This window comes from Phocoena sinus, chromosome 3, assembly GCF_008692025.1.
Source record: "Phocoena sinus isolate mPhoSin1 chromosome 3, mPhoSin1.pri, whole genome shotgun sequence".
Lineage (NCBI taxonomy): Eukaryota > Metazoa > Chordata > Mammalia > Artiodactyla > Phocoenidae > Phocoena > Phocoena sinus.
Genome location: NC_045765.1, coordinates 161880697 through 161905290, shown reverse-complemented (window position 1 = coordinate 161905290; position 24594 = coordinate 161880697). Strand labels below are relative to the sequence as shown.

At 47.2% G+C, this 24594-nt stretch overlaps 1 protein-coding gene across 6 annotated transcripts in view; it reads left to right on the top strand.

Annotated features, from left to right (window-relative positions):
- Window positions 1-24594, top strand: part of TRIO (trio Rho guanine nucleotide exchange factor) — a 374356-nt gene that overhangs the window by 222019 nt on the left and 127743 nt on the right. For all 6 annotated transcript variants that reach the window (XM_032626733.1, XM_032626732.1, XM_032626734.1 and 3 more), the window contains 7 exons: window positions 10229-10398; window positions 11420-11594; window positions 16656-16851; window positions 18621-18787; window positions 20314-20433; window positions 22181-22372; window positions 22694-22843. In XM_032626733.1, the coding sequence (XP_032482624.1) occupies window positions 10229-10398; window positions 11420-11594; window positions 16656-16851; window positions 18621-18787; window positions 20314-20433; window positions 22181-22372; window positions 22694-22843 (1170 nt within the window). The remainder of the gene's footprint in view (window positions 1-10228; window positions 10399-11419; window positions 11595-16655; window positions 16852-18620; window positions 18788-20313; window positions 20434-22180; window positions 22373-22693; window positions 22844-24594) is intronic.

Genomic DNA, 24594 nt, shown 5'->3' with positions numbered 1-24594 from the left:
CAGAGAAGCCCTGTTTCTGTTCAGCACGACTCTCGGAAGGGGAGGGGTCACAGTCCTCCTCGGGGTGATCTCAGCCTCTCGGCATCGGATTCTTCCAGATCCCTTCTGTCTCCCGTGCAAAGATCTCTAAAACTTGGTTTGCAACTTTCAAGCCTTGTATTTTGATCTTCTCAGCTGGATTTTACTGATGACTCATCTCTCTCTAGTCTCCAAAATGATTTGGTTTTTTCTGCATTCCTATGTATGGGTGATACCTTTAAACGTGTTTCCCAGCTTTTTTAAAAAATACTTTTTATTTTGAAATATTTATAATCCCTGAAAGTTGGGAAAAAAAGAAACAGATAAGGAGGTCCCTGCACCCTTCTCCCAGCCTCCCCCCAGGGCGTCACATCTCGCATAACCACGTACACTGTCAAAGCAGGAAAGTGGCTTTGCCACACTCCCCAGAGCTTATTCCTAGATTCTCCTTTCCCCGGTGTGCAGTGCATGATGTGTATGTGTTCGCGTGCGCACGCATGCTTAGCTTCGTGAGATTTTATCGTGTGTAGATTCGTGTAACCACCACCACTCTGAATGTACAGAGTCATGCAGAATCATCCCATCACCAGCGGGCTCCCTTCTGCCGCCTCCTCACACCTGTGCCTGACCCCTACCCCCTAACCTCCAACCCCTGGCAACCACTAGTCTGTTGTTCTCCATCTCTATAATTGTACTTCAGAAACGTTCCATAAATGGAATCATACAATACGTACCTTTTTGAGATTGGCTTTTTCTACTCAGCAAAATTCCCGAGACCCATGCCTGTTGTTGCGTGTGTCAGTACTTTATTTCATGGTTTGGCTGTATCACAGTTTCTTAACTATTTACCCTTTAAAAGACAATTGGGATATTGTCAAGTTTTGGCTTTTCCAAACAGAGAAGCTGTGGACCTTCATGTACAAGTTTTTGCATGAAGTTTTCATGTCTCTGGGATAAATGCCCAAGAGTACAACTGGCAGGTCCTTTGGTAAACACATTGTTTTAAAAGAAACTGCCAGACTTTTCCAGAATGCCTGTACCATTTTACACTCCCAGCAGCAATGTATGAGTGACCTCGCTCTTTAACATCTCAGAAGTCCAGTGGGAAAGGTTAAGATCAGATGCATAATATTTTAGGAAGTAAAGTTTACCTTCTGTGATCACATCTCGATAATTTTTATGTTAATATTCAATTCCTTAGATGAAGACTCTAAATACACTCTTAAATGTTTGATTTCTTTAGCTTGTTTATCTGATGTAGACAGAAACGAGCAATTAAACGGCCACAAGCCAGAGGAAGCAAGAGGGAAACTCAGGGCCTAGAACCGTCCACTACATCATCGCCCCTTGCAAGACTGAGCACTGGATTTGACTTTGGTTTCCAAGTCAACATTCAGTTGCTACCTACTGCTTTGGCAATTAGGCCTTCACATAGATTGTGGTATCTGGTATTTAAAAAAAAAATAGGTGGTCTTCCCATAGGTGGGAATATCCAAAAAAATAGATCTAATCATTTATGCTTTCTTTCTGTAAAAATATCATCTTTATTAAAATAATTAAGAAAGTACACTATAGTGTAGCACATCCCCTTACTTAACTGGCTGGGTGATCTGGGACAGGCTGCTCTGTGGTGCCTCAGCTCTCTCTCTGCAGAATTGGGAATAACAGCATCTCTGAGGGCTGTGGACCAACTGGATGCAATTACACACTCACCATCCTAGCTGCCAATAAATGTCCTTGTTTTTCCTCCTCACCTGCCTTGTTACTCGACAAATGATTTAACTATAAGACACAGAGGTATAATAAATACCTGGGTATGAATACTTGGGTATAATCCCGATACCTCCCTTACTCATCTTTGAGCAACAGGAACTGCTTAATCTGCTTCTGTTGCCCTTTCTCAGGGTGAGCGCCTCACTCTGACCCTTCAGATCAGCAGTCGGAGCCTTGCTGGATGCACAGCTCCAGCGCTGCATCCACTCAGGGCCGAGGAGGCTGTTACAGAGAATCTTTGCTCGTGGTTCCGTCACATTGGCATACATGGCTTTGTTCACATCACTGACTACTTTTGTTCCCAGCCAAAGCTGCAAAATAAATGAATTTTTTCACCAAGTAAATATGTGTAAAGCATTTGGGCTGGCCAGTGGGGAAGAGGGATGTCATTATCTAAAAGGAAAATCCTTTTGTCAATTTAGTTTAATTCATGTAAAGCTTTTTTTTTTTTCTCTAGAGAATGGTTTAAAACTGGTTTAAATTCATGAAGTTTCTTCTTATCGACCCAATATTTTGAGGCAGAGAAAATTTTTAGATCAAGAGAGAAATTACATGTTAGTGTGTAAAACTGTACGGAACTCTAATATACCTGACAGAGAATAGTCAGTGGATGATTATTAAATGAATGAATTAATAATATACTATCTTATCTTTATTTGTAACTCACTATTACAGTGGGGACTAAACGTATATCCCTGTGCACTAACTCCAGATTTTATCATTTTTTATTGAAGGGAAAGTCTAAATGTCTGCTTCTAAACGGAGAGTCGGAAACGTCTGCTTTAATTAGTTGTTTGTAGATTGGCCTCAGTTAATGTAACGAGGAGGTGAGGCATTTGTACAGAAGTTCAGGGAATACAACATTAGGTCTTAAAATGCCCAGCTGAAAATGGATGTATGTGTAATCTTGTTTACTTGTTAGACTTCTTTTAGAGGGCATTTTCATATTTTGATACTCAGCTTCATAAACTAAATGTGATAGGGCTTCGGTTAATTGAGAGAAGTAAACTATCCATGTGTCGTGTACTATTTGTTACTGTTTATTGTTCTTATTGAATAAGCGGTAGGAAGATTGATCACCAGCAGTGTTTTGTCAGAAAGCTTAAAAGTTCTAGGTAAGCTGGGCCTACAGAGACTGAAAAGCCTTTTTTGGTTTTGTTGTTGTTTGTTCTCTCTTCCTTTTTATAAAGCACAAACTGCAGAACCACAAGATCAAGGAAGGGTCGGGCTTTCTGCTTGGGGCCCAGGATGTTGATGGATACAAGTTGATGACCAAAATGGGTGAAGATTTTTATAAGAACGAACTTATTTCTCCTAAATGATTTCAAGTCCGTATTCCAAGACACATTAGATCCCTGGGTAGTGAAAGAACTTGATAGTTAGTTCACCAGATTTGGTGTATTGCTGTCTAAGGAACTGTGGGAAAAGGAAGGGATGCCAGAAGGCCTTCTTAAGAAGGTAGATTTCACATATTACTCAGGTTGAGGTCACTCCTAAGCAGAGTTCTAGAAAAGACAGTTTCTAAACTGCCTTTTAAAAGGGAAGAAGTGAATGAACAAGTTATGCTGTGTGAACTTTATTTCATTCTTTACTAGGTTTCTGATTGGATGAAGAGTAGGCAGTGGAATTAGTGAGCATTTAGCCAAGCGTTTGACATTTAATTTGTACACAGACAGGAAAATATGGGCTGAATCACTGTGAAAAAGAATCAGTTGAGGGTGTCAGTTAACACAAGACCAAGACTGTCCTTATCCTCCCATACTGATCTCTGAGTAGACCATGCCAGGAAGAAAGTGTTTGTGATGGGAAGACATTGCTCATACCCTGCCTGTGAATGAGGAAGTCATTTCCAGCCCAGACCCGCAATTGGATCAGCTTTCTGATGAAGGGGGTGATGGGAGGGAGTAGACCAGTCATCCCAGGTGGACCTGAGGCCCCACAGACGGATGGTTTTAATCCCTGGTGTCACCTGCTGCAGGGGAGCAGCCTGTGCGGTTGCCATGTCTCTGAACTGCCTCCACCCACCTATTCAGAACTTTTGCGTCCGTCTGGGACATCTGGAGAGATTGTACATCCAAGTCCAGGCACCCTGAAAACTTGCCTTTGTTGTGTTGAGAGCATTTTGTCTTGAAAGTGGTCAAATTGCCATAAAGCCAGGACAGACTCGGTGCTGAAGCAGAAATAATCGTGGCTGCGTTAAAAGCCTTGCAGCCGAGGCTGGCAGTGGGAGTGTTGGTTAGTGGATGACCTCAGCGGGGCTGGAGGTTGTTTGCACTGCAGACATCTGTCTCTAAGCATGAGGCCTGTGAGTGCGTGGATTGGCACGGAGGGCAAGTTGATCAAAGTCTAGACCACGGGCTGCCAGATATATCAGATAATAAAACAGAATCAGAAAAGATCCCGGCAAGAATAAGTCCAAACCTATGACAGAAATTTCATTCATGGGTTTTGATTCATGAGTCTGTTTTGAATCAGAAGTAGGCGGGTTACAGAGGTAACATAAGCCACGTAGGTGGCAGCAGCACGCGTTAAACAAAGAACATTCCTACCTGTGTTGATGGACAGTGTCCGCAGTAATTCCTCCCCCAGGGTGACGTATCTCGCTGCTGCTGGGTCCCGTCTGGTGCTGCCTTCAGTGCTTCAGCCCCCAAATTGGGGGGCGGGGAATTCAGAGGAGAGACAGCTGGTGCTGCCAGAGCTGGCCGAGGGCAGGGAATAACGTGTTAGTCTCCGGAGAGGGAGGCCGGTCTGCAGGAACAGGCAATATCTCTGGAGATTTGAAGAGCGCACGAGGAAGTACACTTGGATCAGCTGCGTACTGTTTCGGGGAGACAGGGTTGCGCTCAGAACGACCCTGGGTGGCGAGGCACTTTCCCCCAACTTGATGCCTCAGGGAGCGACAGCTGCTGGAGGGAGTGTCTTACCCGCTGGGGATGGGGTGGAATAAAAAGAAGATTTAAAATTCTAAATCTCAACATCTGTTTTTAGCGAATTAGACTTCATCTAAATACCTGGGAGGTTCTGGCACTGCCCCGATGTCTGTTTTTAGCGAATTAGACTTCATCTAAATACCTGGGAGGTTCTGGCACTGCCCCGATGTCCCAGTCGGCCGTGGGCCCAGCCGCGTCACCTGTGCCTCACCTTGTCCTCGCTTCCACTGCAGAGCCCGATGCCCCCCTTAATGGTGTCCCTCCTTGATGCGTGGGCTGCCCTTGCCATGCTCCTGGGGTTTCCTCCTTTTCTGTCCCCCCTTACACATATTTGCCTTGGTATTACTTCATGATACTGACTTTATTTGCCCTCTGCCCCTCCCTCCATACATCCTTCATACATTTCATTTCATCATACTAAGGGATCTTTTATCACCCATCCAAGGATAATTGGTACTCCTGAAACCCTTACTCCTCAGTCAGGTGACAGGCACGTGCCCCAGAATCACAGGTGGTCATTTCAGGCTAAAGAACGTGCTGTTCGTGGCCGGAGCGGTTCCCCTTTGATCCCTGCTTCCTCTGTCTGAAACGGAATCACGTTCTGTGCTCATAGCAGGTGCCCTCTGAAATTCCCCCTGCAAGTTGCCGCCTGCTTCTGTTCCTGGCTTTTTTTTTTTTTCCAATTTATTTTTTATTTTGGGCTGTGTCAGGTCTTAGTTGCGGCAGGCGGGATCTTCGTTGAGGCACGCGGGATCTTTCGCTGTGGCGCCCGGGCTTCTCTCTAGTTGTGGCGTGCGGGTTCTCTCTCAGGTGTGGCACGCAGGCTCCGGGGCGCATGGGCTCTGTAGTTGTGGCGTGCGGGCTTCAGAGCGCATGGGCTTTGTAGTTTGCAGCACGCGGGCTTAGTTGCCCCACGGCATGTGGGATCTTAGTTCCCTGACCAGGGATCCAGCCCATGTCCCCTGCACTGTAAGGCGGATTCTTCACCACTGGACCACCAGGGAAGTCCCTGCTCCCGGCTTTTATACTTCCCCACTGGTACCTGAATGATTGTCAAAAACAAGAGTAGGGAAATGGATACCAGTGGTGGTAGCTTCTATTTACAAAGTGCTTGTGGTAATTGAGCACTGCCACACATTTGTGGTCATCTCACTTGATTCTCAAACTCATGGTAAAATGATCCCATTTCACAGACGAGAAAACTGAAGGCAGAGAACTCCAAGGACTTTTCCCAAGGTCACATGGGGGATAAGGACCCCCCAGCTGGTGTGTTGCACTCCTACCTCCAGATGGACCAGGCTGGTAGCCTGCGTTCAGACTGTGCATCTTGGGAGCGGCTGCAGCTAGAGCAGCCCCCAAATCTCGGGGCTCCCATCTGACCACCCACTGAACCAGCTGGAGACTCAGTGCTTTCCTGGGATCTCCCCCCCCAGTGAGTTCCTCTCAGATCCCTCTCTAGCAAGCAAAGGGCTTTTTCAGGGGCTTTCTCCCAGCAGAGCTTTGGCTCCTTCTTTAGGCTCCACCCAGGACAGGCGGTGTGGGGGAAGGGACTGGGATAGGGGACGCACAGGGATCAGACACAGCAGATGCTCGATCCAGGACCAGGCTCTCCCACAACTTATCACAGGAGTTTTCTTCCAAGAACTCCATGGGTCTTTCTAAACCAGCCTCCTCTCTGGATCCTGGACTGTGACCCAAGTCTGTACGCACCTGCACCCCATTCTGGGCTGGGTTCAAGTTCTCCTGCGTGGAACGCTCCTGGCCACAGCTTGGGTGGCCTCTAGGGGACAGCGTTGCCTAACTCTGGCTGCCTGGCCGTCACCTGGCTGTGGGCACAGTTCTCTTAGAAGTGGATTTCATGCTGCTGAGAACTTGGATAAGATACAACTCCTCTCTCATTGTCGGGCAAAGATTTATCTTTTCATTGTAAATTAACAGCATGCCCAGAAGTGCAATTTTTTTCACCCTCAGGAAGTCTATGGTAAAAATTTCACAGGTATCCTAGAGACTGTTTCTCATTCCTTTATTCAGACGTTATTTTGGGCGTCACGTGTACCACTTCGAAAGCTTAAAAATAGACTTTGTCTGACTCATATTGTATTATGATATGCATCAGTTCATCATCGGTTGGCATTGGAAATGACCTTTCTCTGAGACTTTTTCCTCCAAAATGAATATTTCCTGTAGGACCTGACAGAGGAATTCTAAAGGGGCAGAGGAACTTTGGGCGTTTTAATCATGGATTTAAACGTAGTCTCGCTCCTTCTACCTCAGTTTTTTTTCCCTTTTCAACTGCGTGAACCCCTCCAGAGCTGGGCCCTTCCCTGGCTCCGCAGCCGGCTGGGCGGTGTGCACCCTCCACCATGGTTGCGTGTCAAGATGTCCAGGCTCTTGAAGGAATTAGCTAGTTCTTTCAGAACTTACCAGGAAGAAAGGAAAGGGTTTGACCCACACATACTCTTGGCACTTTCCCCAGAACCAATGGGAAGAGAGTTCTGTAGGATCTGGACTAATTCCAGCACTTCTTCCCTCGTACTGCACTGTTTTTAGGTGTAAAAAGGTTTAAATGCGGCACAGTATTAAGTTTACCAGACTAAGTGACATATTTTGAACAATTGGTTGGAACTTGGACGTGTTTTGAAAAATACCTAGAGAAAGAACACTTCTAAAAACTTTATGATTCTTATTATCAAAATTTCTCTTACAAGAACAAAACTGTAATAGTGGCTAACATATGTTATTTTGAAGAAATATGTATTGTCTTGTTGAATCTTCTCAGTAACTCCCTGGAGTAGGCATTATTACCATGTCCATTTTACAGATGAGAATGCCGAGACATGGATCCAGGGAAGTTGCTCCAGGTCACACCCTAGGAAATGTTAAGTCAGGATTTGAACTCGGGCAATCTGGCTTCAGAACCCACGCCTCGTAATCGTTATTCCATATTATAAGAAAAGTGTTTTTTAATTATTTGTGGATAAAACACTTTTTAATTGAGATATAATTGACATATTATTAGTTTCAGGTTTACAGCATAATGATTCAGTACTCCTGTATATTGTGAAATGATCACCTTCCCATGGAAGATTTTTCGTGGGAAATATGAGAGCAAATTGGGAGATTCTTTATGGTCATAATGCTTTCATCCTTCCTATTATTTATAACTGCAGCAACCAGTTTCATGGGAATTTAGAGAACAAAACAAAACAAAATGAAAAACAGGAGTATGTTATTGATTGGACCCTTAATAGATGTGCAAGGTATCAGTCCCTATTTGGTCTGTTGATGAATGGTGTTTTTTCATGTTGAAATGCGGTATCAATGTGACGTGTGACCAGGTCTGGAGGGCTCCTTTCTGATACCGTACTGACTTTGCGCATAGTTTGGCGCTGCTAATAGGTGTGCCCATGTTGTTCAGGTCACTTCATCATCTGTGGCCTCTTTTCCTTAATCTGTAAGATCACAGAGGTGAACCAGCCTCCTTCTAAAATGCCTATAATTAAAATCCTTGGATTGTATGAAATTTGATATCTTACAGAGATGGGTAAAAAATATGACTCAAGTTGACATTTTAACATTTTTAGTAAAATTAACTCTTAGGACCCCAAGTACTTGACTACAAGTAAGTTCTGTGCCAGCACTCACCTTGTTTTTAAATTTACCTGCCCTATTTAAATACTGACCCAACAGGAGCCAGCTGGCAAGACTTTGTTCTCACCTGAATACATGTTTAACAACAAAAGAACTCTTGAAAGGTTAGCTTGGATTTGCCATCATTAGTCGTTAGGGAATTGCTGATTAAAACCATAATGAGATACCCCTCATTTTGAATGGCTACAATTAAAAAGACCGACCACGTTGGTATCGGTAATGATGTGGAGGGATTGGAGCTCTCAGACACTGCCAGGGGCAGCGGGGGCCGGGGAACGTGAAATGAGCCACTTTGGAAAACAGTTTGGCATTTTGTTAATAAAAAGTTAAACATACACCTACCATATGATCCAACCGCTCTGCACCTAGATGTGTACCTACAAGAAAGGAAAGCACAGGTGCATACGGAGACTATACACCAGTGTGCATAGCGGCTGTGTTTGTAATGGCCCCAAACTGAAAACAACCCAGATGTCGTCAACATCTGAGTGGATAAATTGTGGCGTCGACACAGAATGGAGTATTACTCAGTAACAAAGAGGAGAGAACTGTTGATACACGCAGTAGTATGGATGAAATCTCAAAATAATTATGCGGAAAGAAGCAAAAAAAAAAAGAGGACCTACTATACGATTCCGTGAATGTAATTCTTTTTTTAGAAAATGCAAGCTAATCTGTAGTGGCAGAAAGCAGGCTGGTGATCGCCTGGAAGGAAGACAGAGGGAGGGATTACCAGGGGCACGGGAAGACTCTTAGGGTGATGGAGCTAGTCACTGTCTTGATAGCGTTGATCTTTTCATGGGTTTACACGTGTCCAAACTTACCAAATATCGAAGTATTTTAAACTTGTGCCGTTTCTTCTGTGTCCGTCAGGCCTCAGTAAAGCAGTGGTGCTGTGTCAGCCACAAGGCCGCGTGGCCGGCAGTGTCAGGGCCCCCTGTCTTCCCACAGCTGGGGCAGCCGTCTGTAATGTACACATACCGTACCGTACGGGAGGTGATTATTCCATTCCCGGGGAAGCAGGAAGCCTTTTCTCCACGCACAAACCGCTCCCAAGCCACCAGGGCCCTTTCAGTTTAATTAATTGTCCTTTCAGTTCGCTGAATGGCTACCCAGGGACCTGGAAGAGGCAGTGGGCTTCCCAGAAGCGGTCAAGGTGCTCTGTCCCCGCCAGGCTGGAAGCAGTCCTTGTCCCAAGTTGTCTTTGCCTATCCATGTGTGCGAACACCTTGTTAATGGTCATGGCAATGAAGGTGATCACATGTTTCCAGTATGTACTCCTGTCATCGAAGGACTGATCTGTGTCCGGGTTGACCGTGGCCTGTGTTGGGAGTGGGGAGCCGGCAAGAGCCACATCCGAATCTCCTGCCGGGCGTGGTGACGGGTTGATTTTACCACGTTATATGTTTCCTTCCTTTTGAGGGATGTAAAGCCCCCTGTCTGAGCAGCAGTTTAATAATTAGTAATGGACTGTCATGCTCTTGCTAAAAATAAAACTATGCCTCTCCTAAGTAAGAGTCAGAAGACGCATAGAAGAATGCCCGTTACGTTTAGCAGACGTTCCAGCTGTTGAGATTTTTTTCTGTTTCCTCTTGCATTGGGTTGGGTCTGGGAAGGACTGGGAATGGTTGCTGCCCTCCCCTTTCCTTTCTCTCCTTTGTGACAGTCCCCTCGGGCTCTCTGCCTGGTTGTTTCTTCACCTCGCGTCCTGCTCTGTGTCCCACTGGCCGCCGGCCCCCCTGCCGCCCTCCTCCCTCTCAGCTCCCTGGGAACCACTGCCGCCGGTCCCCTCCCGGCCCGGACCCCCCAGCCCCGGGGAAGCGGGAAGGGCCGGGCTCACAGCGCTGTCCCCACAGCTGTGGACATGGCTGGAGGAGCTGCAGAAGGAGCTGCTGGACGACGTGTACGCCGAGTCTGTGGAGGCCGTGCAGGACCTCATCAAGCGCTTCGGGCAGCAGCAGCAGACCACCCTGCAGGTGACCGTGAACGTGATCAAGGAAGGGGAGGACCTCATCCAGCAGCTGAGGTGGGCCACGCCCCATCCCCCTCCCCCGTTCCCGCGCAGACGCTCTGAGATCTGCGGGGGGCTTCCCCTCCCCCTCACTTTTTGGAACAATTAGCTATAATCCTCTGTCCAACTAGGCAGAGAACGAATAGCATCCATGCATGCAAAGGAGACCAACATCACTCTCTCTCTTTTCCTTTCTCTTTTTCTCTCTCACAGTGTTTTCACTCTTATGATTTTTCTCATTATGGCATTGACTAATACGCCTCCCCAGGATTCAGGTCTTATTAATATTTCCTTTTAACAGCTATCTAGAAATTACTGAAATTTCTTTACAAACCAGATGAATTTAAACCTCCCAGGACCGCGTCCTGCAGGCCCTGAGCAACCTGCTTCTCTACGGTGAGGTGGGCGTCACTCCTCTCAGAGTCCAGGCTCAGCAGGCCTGGCCTCGGGTGGCACCAGCTGACACTCGGGTGCTCCTAGTGGCAGGAAGTGGGGAGGCAGGCTGGGGCAGAGAGCATATCCCTGTCCTTGGGTCACAGGGAACCGTCACGTAAATTCAGCGCCCCTGCTGGATCCCTCGGGGTAGCTTATCTCATCGCCCCTGACAACTTCCCGTGATCCTCGCTTTTCTGAGAGTCCGGCAGACTTCCTTGATGAAGGCTCAGTTGGCTGCCTTACAGCTTAACCCCACAGCTGACGTGGCTCCACCATTTGTAGTGAACGGGTGCCATCTGTTCTCTACTTACAGAGAAAAGTGGCTGAAGATGAAACTCTACGACATGACTCACATGACTGTTAGACTTCTTCTAAGAGAGGGGCTGTGAAAAAAGTGCGGAAGGAGTTCCTTAGCGTATGCTGAGATCAGGGAGGAAGGCCCGGCTTGTCTGGCGGGAGGGGCGGCTTATTCCGTGTTCCGAGCGGGGCAGTCCCGCTTCCCGCCGGCTTCTTCCCCGAGGCCCCAGCCGCCGGTTCTGGCCTCCGGCAGGGTGAGACTCTCCTATGCAGTTCCTATTTGTCCCTCTCCGCCCCTTCTCAGGGACTCCGCCATCTCCAGCAACAAGACCCCACACAACAGCTCCATCAGCCACATCGAGACGGTGCTGCAGCAGCTGGACGAGGCCCAGGCCCAGATGGAGGAGCTCTTCCAGGAGCGCAAGATCAAGCTCGAGCTCTTCCTGCAGCTGCGCATCTTTGAGAGGGACGCCATCGACGTGAGTGTCCCCCCCGCCCCGCCCACCCGGGCCTGCTCCCAGAGCTCCAGCACCCCTCCTCTGCCCCTCGCCTACTGCCCCAGCCTCTGTGCCGGGAGGGGGAGGGGGAGGGGAGGGGAGCAGGGAGGGGGAGGGAAAGAACGGCTCCTCCCAGCTCGGCCCTGGGAGATGGGGCCTGGCTCTGGGGCAGGCAGGTGGGCAGCGGGACAGACACCACACAGCAGGACAGCAACGTGAGCGAGCTTTGAGAGTGGATCCAGGCAGGGCTTCTACAAACAGGGCCACCTTGTCACCTTGGCTTGTTCATCCTTGATTGGACCCCTCAAAGCAGTCCCTTTGTCCTGGAAGCAGAAGCGCAAGCCCAGGGCAGTGATGCTCTTCCTCCCTCCTTCCCTCCCCCCCCCCACCCCCGCCATTCCTCTCCCTTCAAGAGTGAGTGTTCCCAGAGCCTGTGGTCATAAGCTTGTACGTCCCAGGAAACCCCATTTTTTCCCCACAGAAGTGTTCTCAGGCGATCTGTAATTCTTACCTAAAAAATTGACTTTTGCACCTTATATGTGACTGGGAGAAAGAAGGAAAGGTTTCTTTTCTTTTTCTTTTCTTTTTTTTTCAGAAAAAGGTTTCTTTTCTTTTTCTTCTTCTTCACAGAAATGTTCTCAGGCGATCTGTAATTCTTACCTAAAAGATTGACTTTTGCACCTTATTTGTGACTAGGAGAAAGAAGGACAGGTTTCTTAAGAGAGCGGTTCTTAAATTCTCTGTCAGGCAAGATCTTTTATTTTTGAACTTGATGAAGTACAAGCAGAAGTAAGTATAATTGGATGACGCTGAATCTGTGTGTGAAATATGATAAAAGGAACCAAAACTCTGTGGGTGAGCCTGGCTTCCTGGAGCCAGTGGGCTTCATGCCGCTGCTGGCAGGGACCTGCTGCCTGTCCAGGTACCTCCAGGCACCCCAGGTGGCCCATGCCTGGCGGTCAGAATCTGTAGAGCCTACTGTCTCCATATCTATCACTTGTCCTGCATTCAGAACAGGGACTTGAGGGCAGTGGGGTCCGGACCGAGGCGCCACTGAAGGCAGAGGGATGGCAGGGCTGCTGCAGCTCAGGGGGACCGTCTGCCCGAAGTGGGCCTTGGAGCTCGTCCCTCGGTCCTGCCCCGAGTGGTGGTTTGGTGTGTGTGCCTCTCACAGGGGCCTTTGGTTGCCTGCTTGTCTAATCTTCCATCCGTGTTTTCATTAAAGAAAGGCCGTCTTGGCTGTTTCATTGTCATCACTGGTTGATGACAAGAAAGGAGTCAAACCCTGCACATGTTGCCCGGTAACAGCTACTCAAGGGCTCTGGTCTTAACCTTCCCATCCACGTGGAGCCACATGAAGAAGAGGTGCGCTGGTCTCAACTCACAGTGCCGCGCCACAGCTGCCAGTTTGCAGCGTTTGGGGGTAGCCAGGGTCGGGCGCATCATCGGGGGGTAGCCAGGGTCAGGGCGCACCATCGGGGGTAGCCAGGGTCAGGGCGCATCATCGGGGGGTAGCCAGGGTCAGGGCGCACCATCGGGGGGTGACCAGGGTCAGGGCGCACCATCGGGGGGTAGCCAGGGTCAGGGTGCATCATCGGGGGGTGACCAGGGTCAGGGCGCATCATTGTGGGGTAGCCAGGGTCAGGGCGCATCATTGGGGGGTAGCCAGGGTCAGGGCGCATCATCGGGGGGTAGCCAGGGTCAGGGCGCATCATCGGGGGGTGACCAGGGTCAGGGCGCATCATCGGGGGGTGACCAGGGTCAGGGCGCATCATTGGTGGGCATCCAGGGTCAGGGTACATTATTGGTGGTCAGCAAGGGTCAGGGTGCATCACTGGGGGCTGGCCGGGGTCAGGGTGCAGCACTGCATGAACAGAAGAGCCAGCGTGGCTGCCTTCCTCTCAACCTCCACTTCATAGGAATTGCTCCTGGTGACTTAGCTGCTTACTCAATAGTTTCGATCAAGAAACACAGAGCAATCAGAAGTATTATTGGAAGTTTTCTTTCCAGGACATTTTGATATTTGAAATAAAATATTGGCTTTACTTGTATTAATGTTATCGCAAAGGGAAAAAAATTTTTTTAATTGTATTTCTACTTTCATAAAACTACTGTTTTAAAACGTAGATCAGGAACCAAAAACATGCATTTTCCCCACATGATAGCCGCAGAGTTCCACATGGCCTCAACAAAGCCACCACTCTCGGCCAGGGATAAGGGCTTTCCTAAGCTGGGAACGTAACCCTGCAGTTCAGTCACAGACCAGCTAAAATATAGTTTAAAAGCTTTTAAATGTCACAGCCTGAGAGCCTCTGTTCTCTGGAGTAATCCTGAAAATGTGAAAAGTTGAGCAGTTTAGGCTCTGCAGGGATTTCCTCTCCTGTCTGGGAAGGTGCCCCCTCTGACTGCCCATAGGAGGCATGGAGTTATCTTTGTGTCAGAAATTCATCTGTTACCTGGTCAGTGAGAAAAATCCCCCGTATCACTTGTATTTCAGTTGAAATAGCATTTCCATCTCTCAGAAGTGGAACAGGGTTTCTTATGGCTTAGAATATTGCTATTTCAGTCTCCAAATATTCCATATAAAATCTGCTGTGTTGGTCTAAAAAGAACAACAAAAGCCTTACACTAGCATCTTGTGACAGTTTAGTTACGGAGAACAGTCATAACTGTCTGCATTTAGAAAGGAAAACAGACTTTCTAAAAGTTCGGGGCTACATTAAAAAAAATTGTGTCAAAGATATTTCTTCAAAGAATCTCTGTTCAAAAAAGCCTTCCACTTTCTGGAGCTTTGTTTGTGCCACAGATTTCTTTCCTTGGCTTGTGTGGTTATTAACAATGCTGAACGTGAGGGCAGGATTTTTCCTGATGATCCTGGATCCTGACCATCGCCAGCGTTTCTTTGTGCTCAGTGAGTGTTTTTGAATCTTGCTGCTTTTAGCACATCGACCTTTGTTTATTGTCCATTTCTTGAGTGTTTTTTGAGCCTAATGTTGTCTCCATGAGGCACTGTCGCTGAGTCTGTAACTCACCACCACACCTAACTCTCTTCTCCTTCAGTGTCAGAAAACAAACAAACATTAAGAAAGAAAATTCCTGGACTCCCCTGGTGGTGCAGTGGTTAAGAATCCGCCTGCCAATGTAGGGGACACGGGTTCGATCCCTGGTCCGGGAAGATCCCACATGCCGCGGAGCAACTAAGCCCGTGCGCCACAGCTACTGAGCCTGCGCTCTAGAGCCCGCGAGCCACAACTACCGAAGCCCGTGCACCTAGAGCCCGTGCTCCACAACAAGAGAAGCCCGCGCACCGCAATGAAAAGTAGCCCCCACTCACCACGACTAGAGAAATCCCATGCACAGCAGCAAAAGATCCAACACAGCCAAAAATAAATACATACAATTAATTAATTAATTTTAAAAATTCCCCTTAGAATAGAAATAAAGATTAAAGTTATGGTAATTTCCTTCCTTTTAAAAAATATTTTTCTCGTAGCCTCTTGGTTTGTGTCTAATTTGGCGTTGTTTAAAATGATTACTTTATAAATTGATATAATTTAATAAATTAATATAATGTGCACATATATTATGGAGACCAAGTAATAAAAGGAAGAAATCAGGAAGATTTGGGCAATAGGAATTTGGAGAAGCCTTAAGATGTTTATTACTTCCCATCTCCCAGCTGGATTCTGTGTAAACTCTCTCACGTTCTCAAATTCTCAAACTTACAGCTCCTGTGGACAAAGTAAATGAGGATCCATGGGAAATGCTATTTCATTGAAGTGTGGAGTATAATATTCTTTCACAAGAAGTTTTTCTCCTCCTTTCTGGATTTCATAATTTTTGGTCTTAGTTTTTAAAAAGTATAGCATGAAAGTTTTCAAACTACACAGAAGTAGCGAGAATAGTACAATGACCTTCCAGATGCCTGTCCTGTAAATTCAACATGAGTTTGCCCCTCTTACGTCAAGTATCCTCTTGCTGTTGCTGTGCTGTAGTGTTGCAGAGGAAATCTCTGCCAGCTGATCATGTTTCGATCCTAAAGGCTTTGTGAATATCTCTGAAAAACAGGCCATTTTCTTGCATAACCATATCCTAAGCACCTCGCTGTTAAGAGTGATGCTTTGTTGTCTGCTAATGCCCAGCCTCTGTTCAGATTTCTGCAAGTACTGCAGAGAAGAGGCACATGGGGTCTGCCCCTGCATTTGGTGGTTAGCCTTTTCATCTAGAATCCTCCCCCCATCCGCCCTTCTCTTTTCCCCGTGTTGGGACTTGTTGAAATAACGTTCAGTTGTCAGAGGAACCAGGTCCCTCGTTTTGCATTTTCTCACTTGATCTCTGGTAGGCTGTTTAACTGCTGGTCTTTCTTCGGCATTTCCTATAACCTTAGAAGGCAGATGGGAAGACCCAGTCAGGTTCGGGTTCATTTTGGTACCAGAAGCTGCGCAGGTGGCTCAGCATGGTTGCTCCTGTCAGGAGGCGTGTGCTGTCTGGTCCCGCATCTGCAGGGATTCTGCGGGCGGTCTTTGGGGCAGGAGGTGCAGCCTGGTCCCCGTCAGCCTCTCGGGATAGTTCACTGGGCGCTGATGACTTTTACCTGAACAGGTGTAGTAGTAGTAGTAGTTTTTTTTTTTTGGTTACAAAGAAGTTTTTTAATTTTATTATTTCTACATTTAATAGCTAGATTTAAGTGTAAAGAGGAACTTTCCTTCATCATGGTGTGCTTAAATAAATTTCTCCTTTAAGAACCAATTTTGTGGATGAAGGTTGGTTCCCTTTAATCAAAACCAAAGAGCTTTTCATTAATTTCTGGCTTTTTAGCTCTTTTTTTAACATCATTAGGAATTAATGGACTTTCGTATATTCTGTGTATTTTTTTCAATTGTGGTAAATTTTTTTAGGGTCTAATGGTCCCAGTCACCTGGCTCCTGTGTCCTTTTGACACAGTCACCTTATTCTCTTCCTCCCCTACCTGGCACAGTGAGACGTCACAGCAGTTATTTATTTCTTAAGTCTTGGTCCTAAGCAGATACTTTCCTCTGTCAGATCATCTCAGACCTTGAGTCTTGGAACGACGAGCTTTCTCAGCAAATGAATGACTTTGACACGGAGGACCTCACAATAGCAGAGCAGCGCCTGCAGCACCACGCGGACAAGGCTCTGACCATGAATAACCTGACCTTCGACGTCATCCACCAAGGGCAGGACCTCCTGCAGTATGTCAATGAAGTGCAGGCCTCTGGTGAGCAGCGCGTTCCGCCCTGGGACGGGTTTCGTGTCCCCGCAGGAACGCATCCGGTTCCTTTCAGGGTGTGCGCAGGTCACTTACCCCTGTGATTGCGGTGTTATAAGTACCTGCTCTCTGAAAGGAAACGTTTTGCTTTCTTTCACCCACATAATACGATCACATTTAACATTGACTATTGTACTTACCCTTAATATTCCTGCGTGTTATTTCAAGTGGCACGAACTTTAGTTTTACAAATTATATATTGTTGGATCTCCACGAATGAAATGTAAACCCCAAGAAAATATTTTCATGTCCTTTATTTTTTTCTTAGTTTTATATTTTACCAGCAGATGTCACTATAGGCTCAAAAACGTAGACGGAACTGTAGTGTTAGAAACTTAGCAACAACCTGTGTCCTACGTTACTCATTTTACACAAGTCAAATTAAATGCTTCCTCAAGAGTGAACGAGTATACAGTGGGTAACAACGGAAACAAACCGAAGTTTGCGCATTTAAAAAGGACTCACTTTCACCAGATATCAGTGTAGGAGCAGAAGTAGATTGATAGGAAATGGGTTTGCTTTGATTAGCTGTACGTTATATGTGGCTTTGGACCACATCGAATTTATCCTCTGAGGCATGCTCGGAGGCAGGCATAAACCTCCTCTGCTGCCTCTGACCTCCTCAAACTTGGCCTTCACAGTAATGGCTTGGCCCGGCGCCGGGCAGGTAGTTCACAAATGCAGCGTGTACGTCATGCTCCCTTAAGAACAGGTTGAGTTACAGTTTTCTCAGGGTATATGCCCAGTAGTGGGATTGCTGGGTCGTATGGTGGTTCTGTTTTTAGTTTTTTAAGGAAACTCCATATTGTTCTCCATAGTGGCTGTATCAGTTTACATTCCCACCAGCAGTGCAAGAGGGTTCCCTTTTCTCCACACTTTCTCCAGCCTTTATTGTTTGTAGATTTTTTGATCTGTGCGACGTGATACCTCATTGAGTTTTGCTTTGCATTTCTCTAATGATTAGTGATGTTGAGCATCCTTCCATGTGTTTGTTGGCAATTTGTATATCTTCTTTGGAGAAAACCATAATTCAAAAAGAGACATGTACCACAATGTTCATTGCAGCACTATTTACAACAGCCAGGACATGGAAGCAACCTAAGCGTCCATCGACAGGTGAATGGATAAAGAAGATGTGGCACATATATACAATGGAATATTACTCAGCCATAAAAAGAAATGAAACTGAGTTATTTGTAGTGAGGTGGATGGACCTAGAGTCTGTCATACAGAGTGAAGTAAGAAAGAGAAAGACAAATACAGTGTGCTAACACATATATGTGGAATCTTAAAAAGAACAATGGTTCTATTGAACCTAGGGGCAGGACAAGAATAAAGATGCGGATGTAGAGAATGGACTTGACACGGATGGTGGGACGAAGCTGGGACGAAGTGAGAGAGTGGCATGGACATATATACACTACCAAACGTAAAATAGCTAGCTAGTGGGAAGCAGCTGCATAGCACAGGGAGATCAGCTTGGTGCTTTGTGACCACCTAGAGGGGTGGGATAGCGAGGGTGGGAGGGAGACGCAGGAGGGAGGGGATATGGGGATATATGTATATATATAGCTGATTCACTTTGTTGTAAAGCAGAAACAAACTAACACACCACTGTAAAGCAATTATACTCCAATAAAGATATTTTTAAAAAAACAAAAAGAAAAGAACAGGTTGAAGTGCTGTTTGAATTCCGGGCCTCCCTTCAATGTCCGCAGGCGTGGAGCTGCTTTGCGACAGAGACGTAGACATGGCCACCCGGGTCCAGGACTTGCTGGAGTTTCTCCACGAGAAGCAGCAGGAGCTGGATTTAGCAGCCGAGCAACATCGGAAGCACCTGGAGCAGTGTGTGCAGCTCCGCCACCTGCAGGCCGAAGTGAAGCAGGTAAACGAATGTGCGGAGTGAAGGGGACCCAGCCGACAAGCGAGCGCTCGATGAGTGCTCTCCTGGTAGCTCGGATGTGTAAGCCTTGGGGCAGATTGTCCCTGATCAGAACACAGCTGTCCTGGTGTAGAATACAACACACCGCCGACACACCACAGCTAGTGTGTAAAATTGAGCCAGTGCCTGGGCAGCTCTGTGTTTACTCTGGAGTGGAAAAGCCTTCGTCACCCAGCAACTGGTCACTTGAGAGTCACCTCCACTTAGCTTGTTTTGTTATTGGTCGTCTCTTGCCTGAAACCCTGACCACGTTGCTTCCCGGGCTGAATAACTATATGATTTATTTTTTTTCCCCAAATAGACTGTTATCAGTCTGGCCGGGATCACAGGCTGTGTATGGCTTGGGTCTTCCTGTGTTCTCAGGATACGATACTCCCATCTCCCAGATAGCATGGCAAAATAAAAACAGGACATTTGGAAGAGATTGCTTTTGGTTCAGTGCCAGTGGGATTCCGTGCATATGTATATTTAGCATGTCTGTGACATTTTATCACGTGAGCAGGGAGACCACGGAAGTATGGCTTTCTGGGATTCTTGTAGTTGTGTAGAAAGGCATCTGTTTGTTTGATTGGAGGTGCTTAATGGTTGCCAAATGGCTGCTGTAGCCCCAATTATCACCTCCACATTCCAGGTATCAGGAAGGGAAAGCATATCAAGAAAGAGGCAGCACCTGGATCAGAAAAGAAATGTGTTCCCCAAATGGCCCAGAAGCCCCAGCTTTGATCTCAGTGGCTAGAATTGTGTCATATTTGCAACCAAGCTGTCATAGGAGCTGAGAACTAGCTTTATTTTAAGCTCTTTCCCAAGTTGGGATTTTCTGAGTAAAGGACATGAAGAAACTAGGTACTGGTTAAGTAACCAGCAGTTTCTGCCACAAATGATTACCCAGAATGACCTTCCACATCCCTGCGGCTTCCATGGTCAGAACTGACTTCTCATTCTGTGATGCTAAGAATCTGGTGGTGTGCCCTGAGCATTAGCCAACAGCTAAATTCATCCTTGGGTCAGTGTGCTGTCTTAACACTGACTCTAAAGTGGAAAATACATTAGTGACATCAAAACAGTTCCCTTATCAAGCACTTTGCTAATTCTGCATGTCCATGAGGCCTAAAAGGAGTGAAAGATATATATTTTTGAGTATCAGGGAATTCTTTGCAATTGTAGGTTTTCTCGTATGTGATCCTCAGTCTGTTTTGACCTGTGGATGAATGATCAATCCTCCGGACCCTCCACCTTTTCCAGCTCCCACTTGAAACTAAACATGACAGAACTAATTTTAAAATGCAGCACTTAACGATCAGATACCAGGGAAGGGTAGCAGGCTGTTGGCAGTAGGATCACGAGGAAATCCCTGCTTCGTAGCTAAGTGAGCAGCTCGACCGCCGCGCACTCGGACTGCGTCACTGCTGCTCCGTGGCCTGGATGCCCCAGAGGGGCTGCTGCATGGAGTTCCCTGTGTCGTGTTTCAGGTGCTGGGCTGGATCCGGAACGGGGAGTCAATGCTGAACGCCGGGCTCATCACGGCCAGCTCGTTGCAGGAGGCGGAGCAGCTGCAGAGGGAGCACGAACAGTTCCAGCATGCCATCGAGGTGCGGACGCCCGGCCTGGCCTCGGAACCCGGCCTCTCCAACCTCAGGACCAGCCTGTTAAGTCCCCTCACACGGCACTGACCCTGGGAGCCGAAGGGGGTTCAGTGGAACCCCAAACAGCTGCGCTTACGAGCCTGCAGTTCGTTACAAGAGGGGGGAAGCAGTCTGGCAACTGCAGTGATGGGAGGCTGTCCATGCCCACCAGGGCGACCTCACCGCAAGGGTCCCAGAGGCCGGGGGTGGCTCTTGCTGTCCCCGTGCTGTCAGGTCCCTGGCAGGATGCACCTCACCTGTCGGGAACATCTCGGCACCAGGGAGCCCGAGCTGGGGTCTCAGCTGAGGTTTTTCACATTTTGCTGATGTTATAGACACAGTTGCTGCTGTGTAACCGGTCTTGAAAAATCAGGGCACTCGGGGTGGCTCTTCAGGACCGGGTGCCGATCACCAGTTCCCTTTCCCCCATAAACAGTGCTGTGCACAGAGCTCCTGTGACCCTGGGGAAAAGCAGCGTCCCTCACCAGAGGGTTTTGTGCCTCGACGGGGTCAGTGCTGTGCCGGGACTTCAGCAAAATGGCTCGGCCAGTCACTCTCACAGCATATGGATTAATTCATTTTAGAGTATTTTTGGAGGGTTGGGGGAGTTAATGATTGTGACAGGTGGTCTCAAGGCACAGTCAAGGGAAAGAGAGCATTTGATGATAGAAAACTTGTTTCCTGCTCTAGTTATATACATATTCTCAGCCAGAGATGAAAACCAAAGAAATTACCATTAATGTCTTCCCTAGATTAATTAACTCTCAACTATTCAGCGCCAGTGGACAGACACTAACACTTCTCCCTGAAGCCCAGACTCTGGGTGAATCTTGTGAAAATCGTACCGTGTGCCAAGTGCCTTCTAGTAATTAAATCACTGGTGTGCCTCACCGTCTGGGTAACGGACAGGATTACGCTGGGTACAGTGTTTTATGGGGCCATTAGTACCACTTCAGGTGAAATGCAAAATTTTGCCATTGTTTAAAAAAAGAGAAAACTCTGTGTCCACAGAGACCCATGTGCTTCCCCCTGACGGCTGCCCTGCCGGGCCCTCTGGTTTCCCTGAGGAACCTGACCTCAGCCCCTCACAGAAGCTTCTGGTGAGGATGCGAGGGCAGGAGTTGTTACCGGATTTGCCAGTTTGTTTTCATAGATGCATTGTCTGGCATGGACCTCCAGAGAACACAGTTGGTTCATTTTTAGCTTTTAACTGTGTTTCTCTCTTTCTCTGTTTTTAAATCAGTAGTTTTTGAAAACCTTTTACTCGAGTCCAGAGTTTAAGGTAAAAGGGAAATAAAGAGCATTCACTTAGGCCACCTTTTTCTCCACTTGTTCATTAGCCCCTGGCTGCTATTATAAGGAGAATCAACAGGAATAATAAACTTGGAACATTTCAACAGCTTTTTTAGAATATTGGCTGCTAAGGGTTTTTCCTGCTATCTCTCAAAAGCTGGAAAGTCCACAACCAAGACCCCATTCTGGAAAGTCCTAAGGCATTTCATCATTCCCTGGATAAATATAAATAGTTGTTGGTAGGCGTAAAAGCTTTTTTTTAACTAACCTGTCAGCTGTGGTTTTCGAAGCGTCCTAGTGAGTGTTAACTGAAGTCGTTCCCGTAAAAGCGAGCAGACGGAAGAGCTGCGGCCTTCCCGCTCCTTCCCCGTGAGTGCGCGACACCCCCGCTGAAGCGCTTTCCGCTCTCTCCCCCCCTTAGAAGACCCACCAGAGCGCACTGCAGGTGCAGCAGAAGGCAGAAGCCATGCTGCAGGCCAACCACTACGACATGGACATGATCCGGGACTGTGCCGAGAAGGTGGCCTCGCACTGGCAGCAGCTCATGCTCAAGATGGAGGACCGGCTGAAGCTGGTGAACGCGTCCGTGGCCTTCTACAAGACCTCGGAGCAGGTAGGGCTCCCCGCCGCTGCCGCCTGCTGAGCCTGACTGCACGGCGCGGCTCAGTCCTTACCTCGCCGGTCAGTCCTGGGCTCCCTTACGTATCACAGAGAGCAGGTCGGAAAGGATCTGAGGAGATGTCCCTTTTCCTCTCATTTAGATGGATGGCCTGACACAGGGCAGAGGGAGGCGGGAAATTCACCTTGTATTTTGGCCTTGTTCTGAAAGCCTGCGTGGCCGCACGCCAGGTGGTGGTCCCGGCCCTCGGGCCGGCACTCGTCATCCCATGGGTGCCGAGTGGTCCCTCTGAGCCCGGATTCTCTCCTGCCGCAGGTCTGCAGTGTCCTCGAGAGCCTGGAGCAGGAGTACAAGAGAGAGGAGGACTGGTGCGGGGGGGCCGACAAGCTGGGCCCCAACTCCGAGACGGACCACGTCACCCCGATGATCAGCAAGCACCTTGAGCAGAAGGAAGCGTTCCTGAAGGTACGGAGCCGGCCTTCCGGGTGTGGTGCCTCAGTGACGGGGTTCGCAGCCCCCCCGGGGGTCCACCTGAGCCGGTGGGGCGTCCGGACCGTCAGTCCCGCAGCTGCGGCCACTCCTCCGGCCCCGCCTGCCTCGCAGCACCCCTGCCCTGGAGAGAGATCGCGGTGACCCTGCCTCAGCCATAAGTCAGCTGATTGGAGATCTTAAAATCTTGTTTCAGTTGTCATTTGTACTCTCCTTCTAGTTTCCACAGGCAGAGAGCTAGATAGAAACCTGTGTACATAAAGATCGGGTGGAAGTCACAATACCAAGTGATCCTGAACAGACACGCAGAGAGATTGATTTGGGGGAACAAAAATGCCTAGAGCTTAAAATAATCTTCCTTTGGAAATTCAGCCTTTTGAGGAATAAAGACTGTCTCAGAACACGTGTGAGCCCAGTGTAGAGTGGACACAAAGCAGGAACACCCCTTGTGGTTCACAGGACCAGTTACTAATACTGTACTTATTCAGGAAGTGTTTCCTGCAAGAGAAATTTAATCCCATTCAAGGCCTGGCTGAAAGTTTTAACTCTGAGAAGCTTTAAATGAGGCACTTATCAAGCCTGCTTTGTCATTTGTATATATAGTCCATACCTGAGTCACTGGTGTGCTTTGCAACAATTAAATTTTAAAAAGTGGTCAAAATGTTTAGATACATTGACTTTGAATGTTTCCACGGTGCATTCTTTCACTTGTGAAAAAGTTCTCCTGAGGTTCTGCTGGTGGCCACTCAGACCTATGAAAACTAGGTGTGGTGTTTACTTTCCATGTTACTTGGTTTAGTTTTCCTCCTTGCTCCAGCATCCTGACCTCTCTGACACCATTTCCTGTCACATTTAATCATTTCGGTTTCTGTTTCATTTCTGAAGGTGATCCTCTGAGCTGACAGAGAGTTATTGTTTAGTCTGGGAGAACAAATTGTAACTCTTCGAAAATTCTTACCTGGTAACTTATTATGAGCTTCCACCACAGAGATTTTCTTTTTAAGCAAATCAAGGTGGGAAAACAGTTGGAGCTTCTCAGGGTCATTAGTTGTAAGGATTCCAAACAGGACCTTGAAAGCCCCACCCCTGCTTGTTGGTGCTGTTTAAGTTTAGGAAAGGTCCACCACTACTGGGATGTTTTGAGGTGGAATCGTTACAATTGCCTCTCTTTCTCTGGAATCCATTTAGTATAAAACAAAATTACATACTACTTAGTTAATATAATTAAGAAAGATATTTAGGTAAAATTACAAAACAAAAATAATCACAGACCTGGTCAGATTCTTTCATTCAACTAGGATTATGTCTTTGGTGTATTGGATATCTTTAAACTTATTATGGAAGTTTAAAAATGCTTATGGAAATTAAGAGAAAGGATAATGAACCCCCATGTACTTCTCACCCAGCTTCAATAATTACCAACATATGGGCATATGCCCACCTTAACTGGATTATTTTAAATTCTAGATATTACACCATTTTATTTATAAAGACCTCTGTGTGTATCTAAGCATTAAATTCCACCTTTCTAAAACCATTCTACAACCACAGTACCATTATTGGACCTGAAAAATTAACAGTAACTCATATTTTATATAAAATCCAATAGTGTTCACATTTCTCTGATTGTCCCATAAATGTGTTTTTATATGTGGTCTTGATCAAAATCCAAACAAGACCATGCATTGATTTGATTGGTATGTCTCTTAAGTCTCTTTCAGTCTAAA